The sequence below is a fragment of the Saimiri boliviensis genome, chromosome 12 (assembly GCF_048565385.1).
Source record: "Saimiri boliviensis isolate mSaiBol1 chromosome 12, mSaiBol1.pri, whole genome shotgun sequence".
Lineage (NCBI taxonomy): Eukaryota > Metazoa > Chordata > Mammalia > Primates > Cebidae > Saimiri > Saimiri boliviensis.
In genome coordinates, this window is record NC_133460.1 from 104153589 (window position 1) to 104177619 (window position 24031).

Consider the following 24031-nt stretch of genomic DNA (forward strand, 5'->3'; position numbering starts at 1 on the left):
ATTGCACTCCAGCCTGGGTAACAAGAGCGAAACTCCGTCTCAAAACAAAACAAAACAAAACAAAAAAAACAACGTTGCTGTTTTCTGTTTTAATTTTCTTTCAGGAATGCGATATAAACGAAGAGGAGTGGATAAAAATGGAAATGTTGCAAATTATGTGGAGACTGAGCAGTTAATTCATGTTCATAATCATACCCTGTCATTTGTTCAGACACGAGGCTCTGTGCCTGTCTTTTGGAGCCAGGTTGGGTATCGGTATAATCCAAGACCGAGGCTGGACAAAAGTAAGCATGTCAGTTATTTTGTTTGCAAATGGTGATTTCAGAGAGAATAGTTTTTAAGAAATTAGATACCTGATAGGTTTGGATTTGCTTTGCCAGATACTTCATTCAAAACAATAACTTATATTTATGAAATGTAATAGAAAGTGATGCAATAATCACAGGATTAGTAATAGTTGACTAAGTCATTTAACCATAAAAATTGCCTCTAACAGTAGAGCAAAACAGCTTCGGAGATTATAAATTGCTGTTGCTTTGAAGAGTACTTTATTGAATGTTTAACTTTGGAAAGGAGCAAATCTAGCCAATGTTTGTAGAAGCAGGATATAAGATGGAATCTAGCAAAATTCAGTGAGATGGCTTTACTCAAATATTTTTCTGTGAAAGTGTTTTTTTTTTCTTTTAAATCTTGAGTATTTCATTTCTTCCAGTATTTTAACTTTAGTCTTGGAATAGCTAAGTCATTTGAATCTAATTGGATTACTGAATGAGGTTGATTTTTGAAAAATTGTTGAAGTATATTTCTCTATCAACTTAGTTGGTATTCTTTGTGAGAATTCAATATAGCTTTGGTTTTTAAAATATTGTTTTAGGGGGGTTTTTATTAGCTTGTAAACTACATGAAAGCTTTTCTGAGAAGTAGGCTGGGTATATAAATAATCTCATAATGTCACAGTTTGCACTTTCAGATATGTTTTAGTGTAGTGTAATTGGAAAAAAAAATCTTTGGCTTAGCATTTTAATTTTAAATGATGGTTTAGTTTCATTTTGGCTGTCAATAAATTACTTAAAAGTAAGAATAAAAATGGAGTAGACACTAATATGTCTTAAACATGGGAAGGAAAAAAAGATTTTGTATCACTTCTTTGTAGGTGAAAAGGAAACTGTTGCCTATTTCTGTGCCCATTTCGAAGAACAACTGAAAATTTACAAAAAACAGGTGGGCTTTGATCTACAGTAGTAAAATGTTCCTTCATATTTAGAAATAACTGTATCTTTTTCTTTAAATTTTATAAAAATTGTACTATTCAAAATTAAAGCAGCATTTGTCATGAAGTTAAACACATTTAAGCTAAGAGTTTTCTTAATATTCTTTAAGAATAATCATTGAGTCAGCTACTTTTTTTTTTTTTTTTTTTTTGAGAGACACTGTCTTGCTGTGTTACCCAGTCTGTACTCAAACTCCTGGGCTTAAGCAATCTTCTCTCCTTAGCCACCGGAGTAGCTGGGACTATAGGCACATGCCACTGTGCCTGGCTAAGTCCGATACCTTAGACTCTGTTTGGATAGCATAAAGAGATTAGACTGCTGTCATTTAATTATAACAATCTAAGAAGCATCTAGACCAAGGAATGAAAGTCTTGTCTCAGTACTACCTACAGTTCCACCTCCTGGAGATAACTTGTTGTGTATGTTTCAGTATCTTTTTTTCTCTGCTCACCTTCATATACACTCACATAAAAGAATACAAGTGCATAAACCAAAATCAACTGAAAACTGGTAGGTAAGATACAAGTTCAATGATTTTGATACAAGATAAATATATAATGTAAACGCTGTTATCCCTTAGCAGTGACCAGTGCGAATGTGTAATGCCATGAATGTGTAATGAATAGGTAATGCATTTTTTTTTCAGCAACAAAAATGAAATAGGAAGAAACAACCTAAAATAACATACAAAAAGATAACATGTACATGGAAAGAAAAAAAAAAAACCTGCTGAAGAACACAACAGAAAACCTGTCTTAAGTGGAGAGAAAATACCATGTTCCTGGAAGGGAAGTCTCAACATTAAATAGATTTCAGTTCTTCCTAAATTAATATATAAATTTTGGGCAATCCCAAACGAAGTCTCGCAGGGAAATAGCAAACCCTCAGATTGAAAAAATTATGAGGCTTGATGATAAGAGTTAAAAGGGACAAGTATTTATGTTTTGAAAAAACTCTCAAACATTGGTTGAAGGAGGCTTAGTCGGCATAGCAATTTTGAAGATATTATTAATTAAATTGACATTCTGCTTAACCCAGTAATTTTACTTTTTGATATCTATCCTATATACCCTATACAAAAATCAGTTGAGATGGATTATGAACCTAAATGTGAAAGGTTAAGCAATAAAGCTTTTAGAAGAAAAAATAGAATGTCTTTTTGACCTGGTGTCTTAAATAGGACTTTAAAAAGCAGTAACTATTGTCTTCCCATGTTTTCAATGTATTATTATGTATTTTCTCAGTTGTTTAATATTTTGTTGTTTTATAAGAGGTAATGCCCATCTAGGAAAATATAAAAAAAAAAGACATGAAAAAAATTGATAACTTTGACTTTAAATTTCTTTTGATTACACCTTTACTAAATTACAAATATTAAAATACTATTGTAAATATTATTAAAATTCTATTAAAATTAAATAGGACTTTAAAAACACCATAGTGAAAAAAGCTGATGGATTTGGCTTTATTAAAATAAAAAACTTCTATTTGTTAAGACACAAGAGAATGGAAGGGCAGTTCACAAAGTGGTAGAAGATATTTAAGATTTTTTAGTGTATGTATGACAGAGGTCTCATATCTAGAGTATATTTTAAAATGACTATAAATTTATTCAAAAGGATATACAACCCAAAAGAGAACTGGACAAAAGAATTGATCAGACTCTTCATAAAAAAGAATATCCAAAAGTCAACAGCCATATGCAAAAGGATGTCAGGGAAATGCAAATTAAAGCCACTACTCACACACCAGAATTTTTTATGGCTAACATAAAAAAGTTGGGAAGCCTAGGTTACATGGCAAAACCCTTTCTCTACCAAAAATACAAAAATTAGCTGGGCATGTTGGCATGCACCTGTAGTCACAGCTACTCAGGAGGCTGAAGTGGGACAATCACTTGAGCCCAGGAGGTGGAGGCTGCAGTGAGCCAAGATCACACCAGACACTCCAGCCTGGGCAGCAGACTGAGACTCTGTCTCAAAAAAAAAAAAAGGTTGGGGATGGAATACCACGTTTTGACAAGGAACATGGAGCAACTGGAATTACAATAGAAAACAGTTTTAAATCTGAGAGAAGCATATTCAGTCAAGGAGGCATGTACAAGAACATTAGTTGCTGCATGGAAACAATCTAATTGTTCATCAGGAGGACAGTGGGAAAATCAAGTACTGCACGTCTAAAGTATTGAATATAAATGAAAAGAGTGAAGTAGATCCATGTGTACTAACATGGGAAAATCTTAAAGTCACCTTGTGGAATTAGAAAACTATAATGGCATATAGCCATTTAAAAAGTCCCACAAAACAAAATTATGTCATTTACATATAGGTGATTCTCGTCCATCTCTTCTGTCCACGCACATATGACATGTGCATTTATACAGGAATGCATTTATGTGGGCTGAATGGGGACACACCCAACTGATAACAGGAGTTGCCTCCAGTGGGGGCCATGGGTTGTGGTTAGGAAGGATTTGACCTTATTCTACATTTGAATTTCTTTCAATGTAAATAAAATCATGTATTAGCAATATGCGTAATTATAAGTAGCTATAAAGAACAGAGCCTGTCTCTACAAAAAATTTATAAATATAGCTAGGCATGGTGGCACATGGTTCTAGTCCCAGCTACGCAAAAGGCTGAAGTGGGAGGATCACTTGAGCCCGGGAGGTGAAGGGTGCAGTGAGCCATGATTGTGCCACTGCACTTCAGCCTGGGTGATGGAGTCAGACTCTGTCTCCAAATTAAATAAATAAGTAAATAAAAAATTTTTTAAAATAAAACAATAGCGAATAACACATTTTAAATGTAACATGAAATTAGAAAACGATACTAAGGTGTGTAAGCAGAGGAAATAACTGTTTCCCACATTCATCCCTGCTCCCTGTTGACTTTCACGTCAATTTTACAGGTGTGTGTATTGAGCAGACACTTCCTGATTTCTAACAGTACTCCAACAGTGTTCATTTATCCACCTTTTCCTGAGCAATTACTTTCTGGGGCGATGGGCCCACGGTCAGTCTTACTCAGCTGTGGTGGCACCATTGCTCTCACCTGATTGGTTTAGGTGTGGACCTGTGTGTGTTCATTGAGGATTTAGCCAATGAGATATGTGATGTGGGGGAAGTCCCCTGGAGGCTTCTAGGGACAGGTTTCTTGCTCTAATAAGAGATACAGGAACCAGTAGTCCCCGTCTGGTTGCTGTGTCTGGGTTTGATGTGGAACTAGCTCTCTCAAGACTGTGAAGGAACCAACCTCAGGATCAGCCAATATGCTGGCAGAATAAAAAAGATGGGAAGAATGGCAGAGTAAAGGGAGGGAAAGAACCTGTGTCCTTAATGGTATTGGGAACCCCTCTTAAGCCATTTTGCAACCGTCCTACCTCCAGACTTAGATGAGATATGAGTCAGTTGACTCAAATTTTCATAGGCAGCCAAAAAACCATCCTGAGACATGCATATACACAATGAAAAACTCGAGTCAAAACAAAACTATGCCATATATACTACTGTGCAGCTGTTTTCACTTAAGATCTCATGGCTGCTGTTTAACCATTGCTCTATTGGTGGACCTTTCAGATATAGTAGTTATTTTGCTATTAATGTTATTAAAATTCTCCAGAAAACATCTTTCTTTTTTTAAAAAAGGTATATATAAAGATAGTTCATGGACTAGGAACAGAAAGCATTTTTTGTATTTTGGGACACTTGTATGTTTTACAGAATAAATTTATGGAAATGAAATTACTGGATCAGACAGCATGTATATTTAAACTTGATACTCACCACTCTGTTGCTTCTGAAAAGATCACATCATTTGTTTTTTTAATTTTTTTTTAATTTTAATTTTTTTTAATTGAGAAATTTTTTTAATTGAGTTTCACTCTTGTTACCTAGGCTGAAGTGCAATGGCGCGATCTCGGCTCACCGCAACCTCCACCTCCTGGGTTCAGGCAATTCTCCTGCCTCAGCCTCCTGAGTAGCTGGGATTACAGGCACGCACTACCATGCCCAGCTAATTTTTTGTATTTTTAGTAGAGACGGGGATTCACCATGTTGACCAGGATGGTCTCGATCTCTTGACCTCGTGATCCACCCACCTCAGCCTCCCAAAGTGCTGGGATTACAGGCTTGAGCCACCGCGCCCTGCTTTATTTGTTTTATAGAAGCAGTGGAGCTAGTGCCCATTTCCTCACATACTGACCAGTGCTGTCTATGTTTAGTATTCACATTTGCCTAGGTATAGGTTAAAACTCATTTTCTGTTTTAAATTGCATTTCTTTGAGTGTTAAAGTTGTCATCTCTTCATTTAGTATAGGTTCAGAAGTTGTAGTCTCATGTTTATTAGCTATTTGTATATTTTCTCATGTGGATTTCCTCTGTACCCTTTACCCATTTTTTTCCTTATTGGATTTAGGACTCTTTATGCATTATTGGTTTTTATGTTGCAGGTATATTCTCCTAGGTAGTATTTTGCTTTTTTACCTTTGCTTATACTGTCATTTGGTACACAGGCTTAACGTTTTTTAATGTTATGCTTAGAAAGTCATGCCCCACCCTATGTTTATAGAAACATTATTCTGAATTTTCTTCTAGCTCTTTTATAACCTGAAAAACTATTTAGATCATTAATGAATCTAGAATTTATTTGTGTATAATTAATGAGATGTAGAGAGCTAATGTAAGCTCCTCCTTACCCCCTACATAGACATTTCAGTATCACTTATCGACTAGTCCACATTTGTCCCACAGTGGTATCGTTAGCATAGCTTAGATTCCTCACTATGTACATAGGTCTGCCTCTGGGCCACCATTTTTATTCTATTGAGTCACTTATCTATTTCTACACTAGTATGACAGTTTTAATTGCTATAGATACAGTGTTTGTTTTGCTCTGTAATAGGGCAAGCCCGTTTTTATTATTAGTTTCCAATTTTTTTCTACATATTTACTCTTCCTGATGAATTTTGAGTTGTCAAGTTCATTAACAGATCCTGATCGAATTTTGATTGGGATGGTTGAGTGTATACATTAATTGGGGGATGCCCATTCAAAAGTGGGCAAAGGACATGAACAGACACTTTACAAAAGAAGACATACATGAGGCCAACAAACATATGAAAAAATGCTCATCATCACTGGTCATTAGAAAAATGCAAATCAAAACTGCATTGAGATACCACCTAACACCAGTTAGAATGGCGATCATTAAAAAATTTGGAGACAACAGATGCTGGAGAGGATGTGGAGAAATGGGAACACTTTTACACTGTTAGTTCAACCATTGTGGAAGACAGTGTGGCGATTCCTCAAGGACCTAGACATAGAAATCCCATTTGACCCAGCAATCCCATTACTGGGTATATACCCAAAGGATTATAAATCGTTCTGCTATAAGGACACATGCACACGAATGTTCATTGCAGCACTGTTTACAATAGCAAAGACCTAGAACCAACCCAAATGCCCATCGATGATAGTCTGGACAGGGAAAATGTGGCACATATACACCATGGAATACTATGCAGCCATCAAAAATGATGAGTTCGTGTCCTTTGTAGGGACATGGATGAACCTGGAAACCATCATTCTCAGCAAACTGACACAAGAACAGAAAATCAAACAGTGCATGTTCTCACTCATAGGTGGGTGTTGAACAATGAGAACACATGGACACAGGGAGGGGAGCATCACACACTGGGGTCTGTCGGGGAAATAGGGGAGGGACAGCAGGGGCTGGGGAGTTGGGGAGAGATAGCAGGGGGAGAAATGCCAGATATAGGTGATGGGGAGGCAGGCAGCACATCACACTACCATATGTGTACCTATACAACAATCTTGCATGTTCTTCACATGTACCCCAAAACCTAAAATGCAATTAGAAGAAAAAAGATTAATTGGGGGAGACTTGGAATCTTTACAATATTGAATCTTGCTGCCTAGCAACATGGTATATGTTTCTGTTTATTCAGGTTTTCTTCTATATACTTTGTGTACCTCAGCAACATTTTGTGATGTTTGGTCTTTAGGTTTTTGTATTTCTTTTAAAATCTAGATATCTAAAATATTTGCTATTATAAAAGACCTTGTTTTCATTCTTTCATTCTAACTGGTTATTGCAAATGTATAGCAAAGCTATTAATGTCACTGATGTCAATTCTCAAAAATGTAACTGAAAATTATATAGAAAAAAATTGATGTTTAAGTGTGTTAATTTCTAAGCATGGCTCTAAAGTATTTCTAAAACATTCCAAATTATTAAAAACCACATTATGATTCTAACATCTAATTAAACTTAATTTTTTCTTTTTCTTTGCTCTTCTAGGTTATTATTAACTTGGTAGACCAGGCAGGAAGAGAGAAGATTATTGGCGATGCATACCTGAAGCAAGTGTTGCTCTTCAACAATTCACACCTCACTTACGTTTCATTTGACTTCCATGAGCACTGGTAAGATGGCTTTCTGAGAATAGTGTTGATCAATTTCAGTGTTTTTGGTACATGCTGCCACAGGGACCTTAGTTTCTCTTCTTTGCTGGGAAGAAAAATTTCTCCTTATTATTGGAAAGAAAAAGGGTATCATTTGTTTACTTAGTTTTAATTTTCATGTGGGCATTATTTTGGCTAAAATTTTGAGTTAATTGTTTCCAAAACATTTATAGTCTTTCTGTTCCAAAAGGACTTGGAGACATAGACTTCCCTTTTTGCTTTGATCACACCAGCTAAAGAACTTACAGCATTGCCTTTCTGCTTGGGTCTAAGCCTAGCAGAAGTAATAGAGTTTCCTTCTTCATATCTGGTAGTGATGCTTCTCTCCCTATGGGTAAACTTCACTAGAGGAAAACAACAACAAGCTGTGCATTTTTTGTTTTTTAAAGACAGGTCTCACTCTGTTGCTCAGGCCGAAGTGGAGTGCAGTGGTGTGATCTGGGCTCACTGCAACCTCCGCTTCTGGGTTCAAGGGATTCTCCCGCCTCAGCCTCCCGAGTATCTGGGACTGCAGGCACACAGCACCACACCCGGCTAATTTTTGTATTTTTTGATAGAGACAGGGTTTTACCATGTTGGCCAGGCTGGTCTGGAACTCCTGACCTCAAGTGATCCGCCTGCCTTCAGAGTGCTGGGATTACAGGGAAGAAGCACTATTCCCAGCCCAGTGAGTCATTTTGATGGTGCCTTTAACTTGTGTGTATTCTGACAGCAGGATTCTTTTGCCATAATCCTGACTCTAACTTAATTTACTTAAGTATTGGAAATTTGGTGGGGAAAGAAGGCTCTGATGTCTGTAGTATGTTTTAATGAATTTTTAAGTATGCTTTATTTCACAATGCAGATTAGCTATAAACATTTACCTGATTGCCTACATAATATATAGTGGTATTAACCTCATATACATAGAGCAACAATTCTTTTTAATTTTTCCAATCTACATTAAATAGCATATCTTAAATAAGTTTTTAAAAATCTATGATTATATTAAAGATTTTTTTCTTTCTTTTGGCATGGATTTTAGCCGAGGAATGAAGTTTGAGAATGTTCAGACACTAACAGATGCCATTTATGACATTATTCTTGATATGAAGTGGTGTTGGTAGGTATTTCACAAGAACTTCTTTTTACAGACTCTGGGATCTGTGAAATCATGGTACCACTAAGCGTTAAACTAATAGCATGAGGAGACGGCATTTTTTTGTTCATTTTGCTTCCCAGTTCCTGTTCTTTTCAAGAGAATGTTGATCATTAGGCAGTGTTAGCTTCGAACAGGGAGAAGGTGTCAAATGATCAGGCAAAATGAAGTGAAACGCTCTGACTGTTCTTTAAGGACGTGAATTTATTCCTGCTCATGCCCCATGGTTCACATTTTTTCTTTACCCTCTTTCTCACTGTTCCTAACACAGGAGGGAAGGCTTAGAGGCACTTTGTCTCAGTTTTCAGGCATTTCAAAATTATCAGAGATGGAAAATGGTTCTGAGTACAGGAAGTTTAAATTGGCTTAAAGGACAGAAGAGAACATTTGATTAGAGGTTAAGACTACACGGGTGGTCAGAGAAATTAGATGAGCAAGCCATGCTGCATGACTCCTCACTGGGTGGTGAAATAACTTAGTCTGATTCAGAGAGTTTAGATGCATTTCTACTTTCAGTTAAAAGGAACAACAGTGTTTTAAAGTGCCTTCTGGTTTTTTACGTGTCGGAAAGCATAACTTGGGAATATGTCAGCTCTGCCTAGCAGTTGTAGGACTTGGGGCAAGTCACTTTGCTCCCCAGTTTTTTTCCCCTAGGGTGAGGATAATATGTTCCCTGCCATGTTATTGTGTAAATTAACAATGGTGCCTATAAATGACTCAATAATGCATAGCATATAAAGATATCCCAAGCAAATTATAGCCAGTGCTACTGTTTTATTGTTATACTTTAAAGAATTATGTGTTTTGAAAACCCTGCTCTTTTATATTGTAAAATAATTCTGTATTGTTTTTAAAAAGGGTTGATGAAGCTGGGGTAATATGTAAGCAGGAAGGGATTTTTCGTGTTAATTGCATGGACTGCCTGGATCGCACCAACGTGGTCCAAGCTGCCATTGCGAGAGTGGTCATGGAACAGCAGGTAATTTGGAGTCTGTCAGATTGCAAATACTCATTTTGAAATGCTTTTTCCCATGAGCAATCAAATAGCTAAATACTTTTCAAATGTCAAATGTTGTGTAGAACATTTATAGCATACAAACACCCTTGTTGCATTAAAACCTGAAAAGCACAAACTACACTGGAAATAAGTTAAATAAAGAGATTTTCTTAATTATTCGTTTCAAAAATGTGATGACCAACATTTTTAAGTCCATTGAGTGACATTGTATGGTCATTTATCTCTTCCTTATTTGGGGCTGGGATTCTAGATACTGCAATTCTTTTTCTTTTTTTCTTTTCTTTCTTTTTTTTTTTTTTTTTGAGATGGAGCCTTGCTCTGTTGCCCAGGCTGTTGGGGAGGGAGCTGCTGATGGGAGGAACACAGGTGAAGGAGCCTGTACCTTTTTCCTCCTCCTGCCTCATGGGCTTCCTTGAGTGCCTCCTATTGGCAGAGCCACCTGGCCAAGCAGAAATGTGGTGTAGGCTGGGCGTGGTGGCTGACGCCTATAATCCAAGCACTTTGGGAGGCCGAGGTGGGTAGATCACCAGAGGTCAGGAGTTCAAGACCAGCCTGGCCAACATGGTGAAACTCCATCTCTACTAAAAATACAAAAATTACCCGGGTGTGGTGGCAAGTATCAGTAATCCCAGCTACTTGGGAGGCTGAGACATGAGAATCACTTGAACCTGGGAGGCGGAGGTTGCAGTGAGCCCAGATTGTGCCACTGCACTCCAGCTTGGGAGATGGAGTAAGACTCTTATCTTCAACAAATAAAATAAAAATAATAAAATAAATAACCTTGTGACTGTACTTTGAGGACATGAATCTGTTTCTCTTATGTAGTGTTTTAGCAGCCAGTTTCGAGTTCAAGCCCTGGCTCTACGACATACAAAGTTTTGACTCTGTACAAAGAAAACTTAACCTCTCCAAACCTCAGGCTCATTGTTTTTAAAATGTTTCGCTCTTGTTACCCAGGCTGGAGTGCAATGGCGCGATCTCGGCTCACCACAACCTCCGCCTCCTGGGTTCAGGCAATTCTCCTGTCTCAGCCTCCTTAGTAGCTGGGATTACAGGCACGTGCCACCATGCCCAGCTAATTTTTTGTATCTTTAGTAGAGACGGGGTTTCACCATGTTGACCAGGATGGTCTCGATCTCTTGACCTCGTGATCCACCTACCTCGGCCTCCCAAAGTGCTGAGATTACAGGCTTGAGCCACTGCGCCTGGCCTCTATGTGCTTTTTTGATATTCAGCTTCACTTCATAGGTAAATTTAAAACAGACAAAATATAATAGTATGATCCTGCACATTAAAAATTTATACTGTACCAAAACATTATACGTATTTCGTTATATTTATTCCGCTTATGGCAATTTATAAAGCCTTCTTTCAAGCACTGCTTTATTAAAAACAAGTCTGAAAAGACCATTTCTTTTATTTAAGGGTCCTAAATTGTATATGAATATGTTTCCTTTTTCTGCAGTACAGATTTTATGCTATGGTTTCTGGCCCATAAACAGTTAATCCACCAATATGTTCATTTTAGCTGAAAAAATTAGGTGTGATGCCCCCGGAACAGCCACTACCTGTGAAATGTAATCGCATCTACCAGATAATGTGGGCCAATAATGGTGACTCCATTAGCAGACAGTATGCTGGGACGGCAGCTCTGAAGGTAAATACTTGCAGCAAGCATCTGTGAGTCATTATGTGGGACACATAATGACTGTTATGTGTCATTATGTTAGGTTAGACTGTGGTTTAAAACCACAGAAAGGTATGTGGGCTCCAGGTTGGGGGTGGGTATAGTTGACTCTTCTGAAATATTTGGCTAAGACAAGTCCAGGTAATGTGACTCAAGCAGGCCACACATTGTATCAGAGGGGGAGGGGCTGCATGGACCTGAGAAGGAGTGTGTAGCTCTCTCTGGAGGGGCCTGTGTTGCCAGACCCTTCAGTTTTTCAAGGGAGTCTGGAAATCTGAATTTTATACAAAGTGGTTGTTTTTCAAAACTGACAAAACAGAGCATGTCTACTGGCAGGTTTTAGCCACCAGTGTCATGCTTCGTCTTTGAGTTTGAATCTCAACCCTGCCTCTTACTAGCTGTGACCTTGGGCAAGTCACTTAACCACTCTCACTTGTCATACAGGAATTATACTAGACCTATTTCAAAAGACTGTTATGGGATCATATGAGTCAATGCATGTAAGGGTTTAGAATATTCTCAGACACACGTAAATGCAGAAGAAATGTTTCAGTTATTGTAATCAGTAAAGTCTTTTGAAGATCCTATAGAGCTAGTCTTCACAGAAGATTAAGTTAAGTATAAAATATAGTCCCTAGTAAATAAATTACCCTAGTAAGTGTTTGAATTTGTTTAAATTAGGTTTATGTTGATCATTCTTAAAGATATTTCTTGTCACAGATTGTATCATCAAGGACTTAACAGACATTAGCCCTTCTTTTGGGTTGAGTGATAAATATCAAAAGCTTTTTATTGATTATGGAAAGTAAACTTCAGAAGTCCTGGTACAGGCCAGGTGCTTGGGCACACTCCTGTAATCCCAGTACTTTAGGAGGCTGAGGTGAATGGATCACCTGAGGTCAGGAGTTCAAGACCAGCCTGGCCAACAAGGTGGAACCCGGTCTCTACAAAAATACCAAAATCAGTCGGGCATGGTGGGGTGCACCTCTAATCCCAGCTACTTGGGAGGCTGAGGTGTGAGAATCGTTTAAACCTCAGAGGTGGAGGTTACAGTGAGCCTTGATCACACCATTGCACTCCAGCCTGGGCAACAGGGCAAGACTCTTATCTCAAAAAAAAAAAAAAAAAGTCCTGGTACAAGTTAGTGCTTTCAGAGAAATACTTCTCTTTTTTCCCCCCTCGATTTTAAACTTCTTTGGGATGAGCAAGCATTCATGCCTTTCTTCTGTAATAGAGACTTGTTGCTCTACTAATATTTCCTGTGACTGGCCTAATTGGCAGCATGTTCTTGCTAAATTGTCGGTTTTAGGTCTGAGATTCCTGAGATTGCCTTGGAGAGAAATAGAGGGGTTGGGATGGGGAAAAAGAGACTGCACCTTCCTTGCCTTAGGTTTAAGTCACTACTTCTCTAGGGACTTGCTCTGACATCTTTGTTGTGAAAAGCAAGGGAAGCAAAACAGTTTAAGTTGTGGCTGGGTTGTTCTGCAGGTGCTGGCTGTGCAGCAAGCCATGGAAACCTCTGCTTGTTCTACCTGTGGAGGGCTGCTGTCCACACACCCAGGCTAAAAACCCATTGTGATAAACTCTAGGGAACGATCCACATTTTCCCACATCAGAACCTTGGTTTTTGAATTTTACACCAGTTTGAGAAGTAAATAGTTTTTATTGTTTTGGTGTTTGTCATATAATTCGTTTTGACCTGTAAATTCTAGAAATTCTACACATGCCAAGAATGGCTTTACCGTAAAGCACCATCTAGCTGTGAAGACTTGATGCCACAAGTAGCATGTGTAATTATTTGACAAGCTTAGATCAAGGTAGAATACTAGTAGATATTTTAATTTAACTACACTATTTGAAAATTATAAAAGTCATACCTTGGAAATTATAAAAAGCCTGTAGAATTCCACTCTTGAAATGAAAACTCACAATTTATTTTGGGGATATTCTTGAATTTAAGGTGTCAAAATGAGTTTTTGTTTGACAGGGTGACTTTACAAGGACAGGAGAAAGGAAGTTAGCAGGAGTTATGAAAGATGGAGTGAATTCAGCAAACAGATATTACCTCAACCGATTTAAGGATGCGTATAGGCAAGCTGTTATAGGTAAGAAGCAGAAAAGCTTTGCTTTCCTTAAAATTTGTGCCTTCTGTGACTAATATTTTACAGAAACCAGCTTCATTAACATAATTCATGTTTTTTAATATACTTGTGTTTCTGTATTGAGCATCTTACCCAATACATCAAATTCAAATTTTTACAAGATTAGAATTTGACAAATACTGTTGGCTGGAGCAGCAAAAGAAACCATCTATTTCCATGCGTATTTGTCAGTTTGTTACTCATGTAATAGAAAGCAGGGTTTGAAGCTCCTAGAGTGTGGAATAAGGTGCCCTAAAACCTCAACAGTTAAAACCTTTATATTCCGTTTTTTTTCCATTACTCAAGGCTGAGCAATGTAACCTGATTATTTTTCCTGTATGCTATTTATTGTATGTTCTTGCTGTGGACAGATATACCAGCCTTTCCCATAAGCATAGTTTAACAGAATATTAGGGTATGAAATTTAGAGATTACCCTAACCAACTCATCATTTTTTGGAAGAGGAAATGGGAGGGTAGATTGCCCAGTAGAATTTATGCATTGACATTTTTAAAATTTAATTTTCATGAAGATGTTACTGTATAGGATTAAAGTAAATGCAGAGTGTTCTGGATTAGAACCAGATGTAACATAGCTGACCTGTGGTCCCTGAGGGTCTTTTTGAAATCCTATTTCTTCACCTGATTATTTAGTGCACACATCAGTCTAGAAGGCCCTAGACACAGGCCGCTTAGGAATTTGAGAAGTCTGATGTAAAGAAGTCTGATTCATTTGCCAGACATGGAGGGTGCATGCTATGACTACAGAACTGGATTTTAGCAGTTGCTATTCAAGGAAAAAAATATAAGTTATCTTGCTTCCATTGGTTGACCTAGCTACCCAGTTATATCACTGAAGACCCCAGTTCTGTCCTCCTCTCAGTTCAGCCATTCATTGCATCTGCTCCATCCTGATCCTGAAGCTGGCTGAGAGATCTTCCGGGTGAAGCGATAGAGGGCAGTAGCAGTCTGTGCTTGCCTCATTCCTGTATAGGGTCAGTGGTTGGCAGATCTTCTTTCCCAGAAGACTCCTCCAGTCTCATTGTCCCATGAGACAATGAGATAGGACGGAATAACTCCATAGGGAATGGGATTATAATGATTTATTAAGGCTGTGCTGTGTCCCCCACCAAGAGGAAGTTAGCTTGTCTATCTAGGTATTTTGCTCATTTTAAAATTGGCTTATCTTTTTGTTACTCATTTGTAGGCGTTCTTTATTTATTCTAGATACAAGTCCCTTACCAGATAGATGAGTTGTAAATAAAGTCCCTTACCAAATGAGTTGTACATATTTTCTCCTGTTCTAGGTGTTACCTTTTCACTTTTGTGCTGCTGCTCTTTGAAACACAGTTTTTAACTTTTATGAAGTCCAATATGGTGGTTTTTTTCTTGTGTTGTTTATGATTTTAGTGTCATATCTTAAAAATTACGTCTAATCCAAGGTCACAAAGATTTATGCTCATGTTTTCCTCCAAGAACTTTACAGTTTTATGCCTTATACTCTCTTTTGTTTTTTAAAAATACATTAGTAAACTAAAATGATGATAGATATTAACAATTCCACCCTAGATTTGATGCAAGGCATTCCAGTGACAGAAGATCTTTATTCCATATTTACCAAGGAGAAAGAACATGAAGCTTTGCATAAGGAAAATCAGAGAAGCCACCAGGAACTAATTAGCCAGCTCTTACAAAGTTACATGAAGTTACTACTGCCTGATGATGAGAAGTTCCATGGGGGCTGGGCCCTCATTGACTGTGACCCCAGGTGAGTTGGAGTGGTGTCCAGGTGACCAGCTTGCTTATCTGATGTTGGGAAGTTGTCATGATGAACACTGGCAGTTGTCCATAAAGCTATGGGCATGCATGCATGGTGCAAGGCTGTTTCCTCTATGGGCTGGTAGTAAGGGAAGCTGACTGCACTTGCGTTGGGTACAAAATTAAGGGGGTTCTAAAATCTTGGTAATGAAGAGAAATATTTTAGTGCAGTATTTGATTTAAAAAAAAATTTAAATTGGTGAACTATAGCCTGCAGCTGCCTGCGGGTCCCCTGCTCCCTGCAGCCCTAGAATCTTGATTTATTGTATTAATTCATGTAAGTGAATGCAGTAAGAGGTACAGCGAGGCTGGGTATTTTTATTGGTTATAAAGTGGTCCTGGCCTTTCATAAAATAAATAGGCCAACTAATATTCTTTTTTTTTTTTTTTAACAAAACCAATTTCAAGTGGTTCTTCAAAATATCAATGACTAACGGGATCTAAATTTATCCACTAGATTGAATGTTTGCTGAAATCTAAAACGATAATCATCAATATTATAAATAAGAAACATTTTGGAAAATTGTAGCCCAAGCTTTAAGAATAAAGCACTGTAGTTTGATTTTATCTTATTATATATTTCGTGTGTTTCTAGTCTAAGAGGGGGCATAAAATGTGCTTGAAAGTACAATTAAATGAAAGATAGTATTTATATATTAAAATGAATAAAAAACAACATTGACTGTAGATTCCTAGGGAAGTATCCCATGATAATCCCATGGATTTTTTTCACTTTGATAGTAAATACTGTATGTATGCATGTAATTTGTTGACTTTTAAAATAAGAGATGAAGTTTTCCTCATACACAACCTAGCAGAAGGTTTTTGTGTTTGTTTAAGCCATTTGGTAAAGCAATTTTGATTCATATTCTTTATTTGCTTTTTTAGTAGCAGCAGTCCAACTTATGTAGCACAAAAAACAAACAAACAAAAAAAACAGAAAGAGTAATTTTAATACCCACTCAGAAATAACTGCTGGTAGCACACCTGCATTTTCCTTGAGTTTTAACTGCACTTCTATTTTTAAGAGGGTGTCATGATTTTCAATACCATCTTTTTCCAATCAAGTATTTTTGTGTCTACTTTGGGATAATCGAAATTGGGAAAAACCAAAAGGTTTATTTCTAGTGCTGGCTGCCATTTTGTAGGGTCACATTGCACTTGATTTGATTTCCAATTCTGTAATTTTTATGGAAAATTGGTACCCTGGGGTGAAGAGTATTAAAAAAATGTAGGCCGGGCGCAGTGGTTCATGCCTGTAATCCCAGCAATTTGGGAGACCAAGGTGGGCAGATCACTTGAGGTCAGGAGTTTGAGACCTGCCTGGCCAACATGGTGAAACCGCGTCTCTACTAAAAATAGAAAAATTAGCTGGGCATGGTGGCACACACCTGTAATCCCACCTACTCAGGAGGCTGAGGCAGGAGAATCACTTGAACCTGGGAGGCAGAGGTTGCAGTGAGCTGAGATTGCACCATTGCACTCCAGCCTGGGCAACAAGAGTGAAACTCTGTCTCAGAAAAAATAAATAAATAAATGTAAAGTGTATATAGCTTTGCTTTTAAAGTTTGCAACAAAATTTGGGTAAGCATGCTTTAAGAGTCACTAGAAGCCTCTTGCAGGCCGGGCACAGTGGCTCACGCCTGTAATCCCAGCACTGTGGGAGGCCGAGGTTGGTGGATCACCTGAGTTCTGGATTTTGAGACAAACCTGACCAACATGGAGAAACCCCATTTCTACTAAAAATACAAAGTTAGCCAGGTGTGGGGGCACACGCCTGTAATCCCAGCTACTCGGAAGGCTGAGGCAGGAGAATCATTTAAACCCAGGAGGCGGAGGTTTCAGTGAGCAGAGATCGTGCCATTGCACTCCAGCCTGGGCAACAAGAGCAAAACTCCATCTAAGAAAAAGAAGCCTCTTGCAAAGATTCATAAAAACACTCATACTTATTTCTGGCAATTGGAGTAATCAAAATAATGGTGAATATTGGTGTGGTGGCTCATGCCTATAACCCTAGCACTTTGAGAGGCTAGGGCAAGAGGATCATTTGAGTCCAGGAATTTGAGACCTTGTCTCTACAAAAAAACGTTTTTTAATAGCCTGGTGTTGTGGTGCAGCCCTATAGTCCCAACTACTCAGAAGGCTGATGTGGGAGGAACTCTTGAGCCCAGGAGTTTGAGTCTGCATTGAGCTGTGATTATACCATTGAACTCCAGCCTGGGTGACAGTGAGACCCTGTCTCAAAAAAAAAAAAAAAAAAAAAAAGTGTGGTGAAACAAGAATAGTCCTGTAGGATTAGGTCTTTAAATCACTGGCTGGGCACAGTAGCTCATACCTGTAATCCCAGTGCTTTGGCAGGCCGAGGTTAGGGGTCACTTGAGGCCAGCAGTTCAAGACCAGCCTGGACAACATAGTGAGACCATGTCTCTTAAACAAAGTCACCATTGGGTGATTAGAATCTCAAATCTTTTAAGTTCTCGGCTACCATATATCTGCCTCAGAAATACCATTGTGCTTCAGTTTTTTTTTCTTCATTAACATGATGAAATGCTTCTCTTTTATTCCTGATTTTTGACTCCCTCCTCTTTCCAGTGCCCAGTAATTGCATTTCCTATTTCTCTTTAATCCAGCATTATAGAATTTGGCTTTCTGATAACGGAACCAGTGAGTATCTTCTGTTTATCTTCTTTAATTAAAATTACTAGGGCCAGGCACAGTGGCCCACGCTTGTAATCTCAGTACTCTGGGAGGCCAAGGCGGGCGAATCATGAGGTCAGGAGTTCAAGACCAGCCTGGCCAACATGGCGAAACCCTGTTTCTACTAAAAATACAAAAAATTAGCTGGGCACGGTGGCTTGCACCTGTAATCTCGGCTATTTGGGAGGCTGAGACTGGAGAATTGGCTTGAACTTGGCAGGCAGAGGTTGTAGTGAGCCAAGATTGTGCCACTGCACTCCAGCCTGGGCAACAGAGTGCGACTCCATCTCAGTAAAATTAAATTAAATTAAAATAAAGTTCCTGATGAAGAATATATTACTACTCGGTCACATTTGTTAGATAGCAAGGGTCAATACGTTCTTCCTGTTGCTCATTGCTGCATTTGGGCTGTACAGGTGAGGAGTTCTTCCCCCCACCCCCAAAAAAAAGCAGCTGCCCACTCTTCCTTCACCACAAGTGAAGCTGAAACACATGCATTCGGGGCGTCATCAGGTTTTCAGCACATGGTGCTACCCCTGAAGATGATCCAAATAGTCTCACATGTCATGATGGACAATGAAACTAAGTTCATTTTGTTCAATCCGTATTGCTGCCTTGTCTTTAGGTGCTAACCTGGTTCAGGGCTTGCACCTGCACCACTGTGGGTCTCGGGCTGAGCTTTCTGCTGAGTTTGCCTTTTAGTTGTGTTTTTTATTCTTGTTCTACTTCTTTATTCTTTTGTTTAAGGATAGCTTCCGTCGTGGGCCTCTGAGTCTCCCGATTACTTTCTAATTTGTTGTTGGATTCCCTGACTTTTCTGCTCAGATGTTGCTGCACAGTGGTTTTTGTCCTCTAATTCTTTCTTAGATGGTCAGTTGCCAGGAATGATTGTGAGAGTACCCTTCACCTGCGTTACATACCACAGACTTCGTTGCCATCCTCATCTTCCCTGTGGTCATCGGTGTCCAAAATAGACCCGTCAGAGTCATTCGCCCAGTGATTCCCTTTGATCTTCATCCTTTGGGACCCTGAAAGATTCTGAAGATTTTCCCATCAAGGCAGGAATCCTTAGCTGAGGTGCTGTCTTTCCTGACGTGTTGCTGGCTGTGAAAATGTTGTGTCTTCTCTGATAATATGTAAAGCAGTGTCTGGTGTAGAGTGGTTTTGTCTGTTGGCTCTTCAGTCCAGGGAAGCTGACTTGGGTCTAAGGCAGAGATGGGCAGGGAAGCGCCATCACTAACCAGGACAGCAGGAGTGTCTGAGGGAATGACGTGTTGATTGTCAAGAGGAGGAGGTAGAACAGGGGACACCGGGGTCACAGACTTGTGAAATCTGTGTGCAGTCTGCTCTTTGGCAACAGGCATGGCTGCTAAGTTTTGAGATTGTCCACTCTGTTCCGGAAAGATCTCCTCTAAGGCTCATCGTGCCATACTGTTTGCATCTAACCATAGTTGAGGTGTTGGCTGCCTTCTAGGTTTTCCTTGGTGGTCCCTGTGGTTAATGTGTTCCTAGAAATGTGTTTCTTTGAAGCTTGGGGACAGGAGGAGGTGGATGTAGGAGCCAGTGAAGCCAATGCTTTGGAGCCAGCGAAGCCAGTGCTTTGGAGCCAGCAGCTTATCAGGTCATGTTTTCCTTGTTGGCTTGCATAGCTGGATGAGGCCTGCCTACCAGGAGTCTTGGCATTTTTTTTTAATGGAGGGTACTTCATCTCTTTTGGAGAGCCAGTTGGTTTAGGGGTTTAGGCTGGGGCTTAGGAGGAGCTGGAGGAGATAGAGCAGGAGCTGGGTCTCAGAATGATTTTCAGGTATTCTCTTTTATTCCAGAAGTGGTGCTTTTTCAAATAGAGAACTGTTACCTTCTTCCTACATTTTCCTCTCCTGTGGATTACGGATTACTCTCAGTGGACAGTGGGTGTCACGTGCTGTTTGAGTTTTCAAAGTAATATTGTGTTTCTATCTTGATTAGATAATTCTTTAGGAACTCCCCTTCTTACCCGTACCTCTTTACTTTGTCTTGTGGGTGTCATTCTTTCTAATACTGCTGAGATTTCTTTAAATTTGCCACCAATATTTTTCTTCTACCTGCAAGGCTTAAAGATTTTCCTGCCGGGTGCGGTGGCTCAAGCCTGTAATCCCAGCACTTTGGGAGGCCGAGGCGGGTGGATCACGAGGTCAAGAGACCGAGACCATCCTGGTCAACATGGTGAAACCCCGTCTCTACTAAAAATACAAAACATTAGCTGGGCATGGTGGTGCATGCCTGTAATCCCAGCTACTCAGGAGGCTGAGGCAGGAGAATTGCTTGAACCCAGGAGGCGGAGGTTGCGGTGAGCCGAGATCGTGCCATTGCACTCCAGCCTGGGTAACAAGAGCGAAACTCCGTCTCAAAAAAAAAAAAAAAAAAAAAAAAGATTTTCCCAGTGTTGCTCTATTTCCCTTTCTCTTGATTAGAGATTTGGAAACCTGATCTTGGGCTGAGTTTGCTATAGAACCTCTGTACAGTCTGTCAGCTCGGCTGGAGATGTTGACTCAGAACAGAGACTCCTGGTGGAGGACCAAAGGTGGCCCTGGAAGTGCCAGTGGGTGTGCCGGTCTCTGGAGAGCCAGCCAGTGGAGGGCTCGGCCCTCAGACTTGGGTACTTGGTCTCATTGCCTGCTTGCGTGCCTCAACCATCCACTCCTGGAATATGTGTGTGTGTTTAAGCAGTTTTATTGAGACATATAATTCATATGCCATATAATTCACCTATTTAAAGTATATAATTCAGTGGTTTTTAGTACATTCAGACTTGTGCAGCCATCACCATAGTAAATTTTAAGACATTTTCATCACCACAAAGAGAAGCCCCGTACCCTTTACCTGTCACTTCCCTGCCCCTTATACTCCCATCCCTAAGCAACCATGAATGTAGTATTTCTGTCTCTGGATTTGCCCATTCTAGACATGTCATCCAAGTGGAATAATATGTGGCCTTTTGTGACTGGCTGCTTTCACTTAGCATAATGTTTTCCAGGTTAATCCATGTTGTGGCTTGTGTCAGAACTTTATTCCTTTTTGTGGCTGAATAATATTTCATTATGTGGATAGACCACATAATGGTTAATGCTAATCTGTTCTGTTGATGGGCTTTTGGGTTTATTTCCACATTTTGACCATTGTAAATAGTGCTGCTATGAACATTTGTGTACAAGTTTTCATTTGAACACCTCTCTAGTAAATAGTTCTTTTGGGTGGAAGTTGCTAGATTATCCAGTAGTTCCATTTAACTTTTGAGAAAATGCCAAACTATTTTCTACACTGGCTATGCTGTTTTACATTTCCGCCAGCAGTGTATTTCAGTACATTCCAGTTTGGAGGGTTCCAGTATCTGCAGTCTTTGCCAACACTTATTTTCCTTTTTATCTAATTGTAGTCATCCTACTTGGTGTGAAGTGGTATCTCATTGTGGTTTTGATTTGCATTTCCCTAATGACAAATGATGTTAAGGTGGTGGTTGTTGTTTTTTTTTTTTTTTTGGTACTTGTTGGCTGTTTCTGTGTCTTACTTGGAAAAACATATATTCAAACCCTTTGCCTATTTTTTAATTGGGTTGTTGATTTTTTAAAGTTTTGTTGGGAATAGAGCTGGGAATAGGGTCAGGTGAGCGAGGTACAATTATGCAACTACGGGGTGTATTCTATCTTTACTTAAATGTTTGATGTTTTGTCCATCATATTTATATTTTTGCATTTTGATTTTTTAAAATATTGCACTAATTGTCTTGTTGACAAAATTAATGGCATCCTTTAAAATTTGTACCAGAGACCAGTACACTCGCCTCACTGCAGTCCCAGCCAGATGTTTAAACATCTGGTGGAAAAACAGGCAAACAGTTTGGAAATGCGCAGTCCCAGCAGGACAGCAGGCCTGGCTGCGGGGTGCCAGCCTGGGGCATTGGGTGCTTGATAGGGAGAACTGGGAACCTGGAACTGTCCAGCGCACGCTTGCCTGTCCCAGCCCTTTTCCCTTGCAAAGCTGAGCCCAGCTCTGTCCTGGCCACCCTAGACAGCCTCTGGCGTGGCCGGGCCAGACCCCTCTGCCTTTCTTGTCCTTTCCCGCCCGTTATCGCAGGAAACCCCCGACTCTATCAACAGTGGGAAAGAGGCTCTGAGACTGGAGGGGAAACCGGGGACCTGCAGGGCGCGTATTGCCTCTCCACGAAGCCAAGTGGTGTTCCCAACTCGCTTTGACTCGCTTCCTCGCGCTCCAGCCGACTGCCTGGTCCAGGCGTGGTAGTGGAGTGACCAGGCACACGGCAGCCACTGTCCCTTAGGCATGCCACGGCCTGGGGGCCAGACGCTCGGCGCGGTACACACACCCGGCCCACCACCATCCCCTCTAGCCGCAAGCACTGTCCCTGACGAAGGCGAAGCGCCAGCGAACTCTTGCTGGGGCAGCTACTCTGCACCCCTCCCCTGCCAGGCTGGATCTGTGCCCTTGGGTGCAGCATGCGCAGGACGGAGCGCGCATGCGCACTGGCAGCCAGCCGAGACCGGAAGTGAGCGTCAGGAAGCTAGAAGTGTCCCCTGGGCGTGGCTTGGCGCAGCCGTGTCGCAGTTGCCGCATTTGCCGCATTTGCTGCAGGCGCGAGGTCGGGTGCAGGCGGCTGTCTGACTGAGCCTCGCGGCATCGACTGACGGACGGACCGACGGACTGACGGACGGACTGACGATGCCGCGCTCCCACAGGTCCCACTCTACCGCGCGGCGGACTGCCGCAGCGGCCACCGCTGCCACCGCCGCCGCCGCCGCCGCAGAGCCCCCATCTGAGGGCCCTCTGGCTATGACTTTCAAGATTTTTCTCCTTTTTGCAGGGCTTACTGTTAAAGTTCCTGTGGGGTTATATTTTACCAGTAAATTGCTGCTTTTCCAAACTCTGTTGATGATGTCCCCCGATGACAGCGGCTTTTACGCGACCATTGTGTCCGTGGTCGGGCTGCATGTGGTGCTGGCAGTTTTTGTCTTCATAGTGTGGAAGGAGGGCTGGCCCCAGTGGCGGGAAGAGAAGGACGAGTAGAGCAGCTTCTCCTACAGAGCTGCGAACGGGGTGGGGGGGACGCCCAGAGGGTTTTTCGTTTTCTTTCGTGTTGGTATCTAACGTGCTTTTTGTTGTTGTTGTTGTTGTTGTTGTTGTTGTTGTTGTTGTTGTTTAAAAGGGAAGGGTGGGTGGGGAGGGAATTAAATATTTACTGCCGCTAAGACTTCAGTAAAATGGGGTGGGGGTAGGGTTGACATTTTCCGACTCCCTGTGACGTGCCAAGTGTTTTTTCGTTAAGGACATAATGTTTCTGACTGAGAATCATGTTTGGCTGCTGTAAATATTAATGCCAAAATAAGCTAGTTAGTAGTAGAATTTATTTCATCTTAAAATGTGTTGTGACGTAATTTTTATGGCTTGGCTCAAGCAACAGTCTTTAGAGTGCACGTAAGTATCAGTGCATGAAACTTAACTACGTTTTACAGTGTTATTTGGTATTATTCTCCATGAAGCTGCCTGGATCGGTCTCCTTTTCCCATTGATTAATTGGTTAATGCTCAGATTTTGGCTCCTAGAATCGACTTGTGTGTTCCCGGTTCTGGCATCTCATTGCGTCATTTGTTTTATTTCTGGTATGTTATTGTACGTGCAAATCGAGGTGAATTTGTTGTTTTAGATTAAGACTGTTAGACAAGCTACAACAAGGTGGCTGTGAGGTCAAAAACTGCGATTTAAGATTTTGGTAGATCCTTCTCCGCA

At 40.3% G+C, this 24031-nt stretch overlaps 1 protein-coding gene across 6 annotated transcripts in view; it reads left to right on the top strand.

Moving 5' to 3' along the window:
* The window catches only part of INPP5F (inositol polyphosphate-5-phosphatase F), a 107919-nt gene that overhangs the window by 74631 nt on the left and 9257 nt on the right, over window positions 1-24031 (top strand). For 5 of the 6 annotated variants that reach the window (XM_039465050.2, XM_074382965.1, XM_074382968.1 and 2 more), the window contains 8 exons: window positions 105-284; window positions 1154-1221; window positions 7595-7719; window positions 8783-8860; window positions 9755-9875; window positions 11443-11571; window positions 13589-13706; window positions 15311-15509. In XM_039465050.2, coding sequence (XP_039320984.2) covers window positions 105-284; window positions 1154-1221; window positions 7595-7719; window positions 8783-8860; window positions 9755-9875; window positions 11443-11571; window positions 13589-13706; window positions 15311-15509 — 1018 coding nt within the window. Of the gene's footprint in view, window positions 1-104; window positions 285-1153; window positions 1222-7594; window positions 7720-8782; window positions 8861-9754; window positions 9876-11442; window positions 11572-13588; window positions 13707-15310; window positions 15510-23469; window positions 23720-24031 lie in introns of those variants that run through there. The other variant, XM_010332408.3, reaches the window with a different exon arrangement.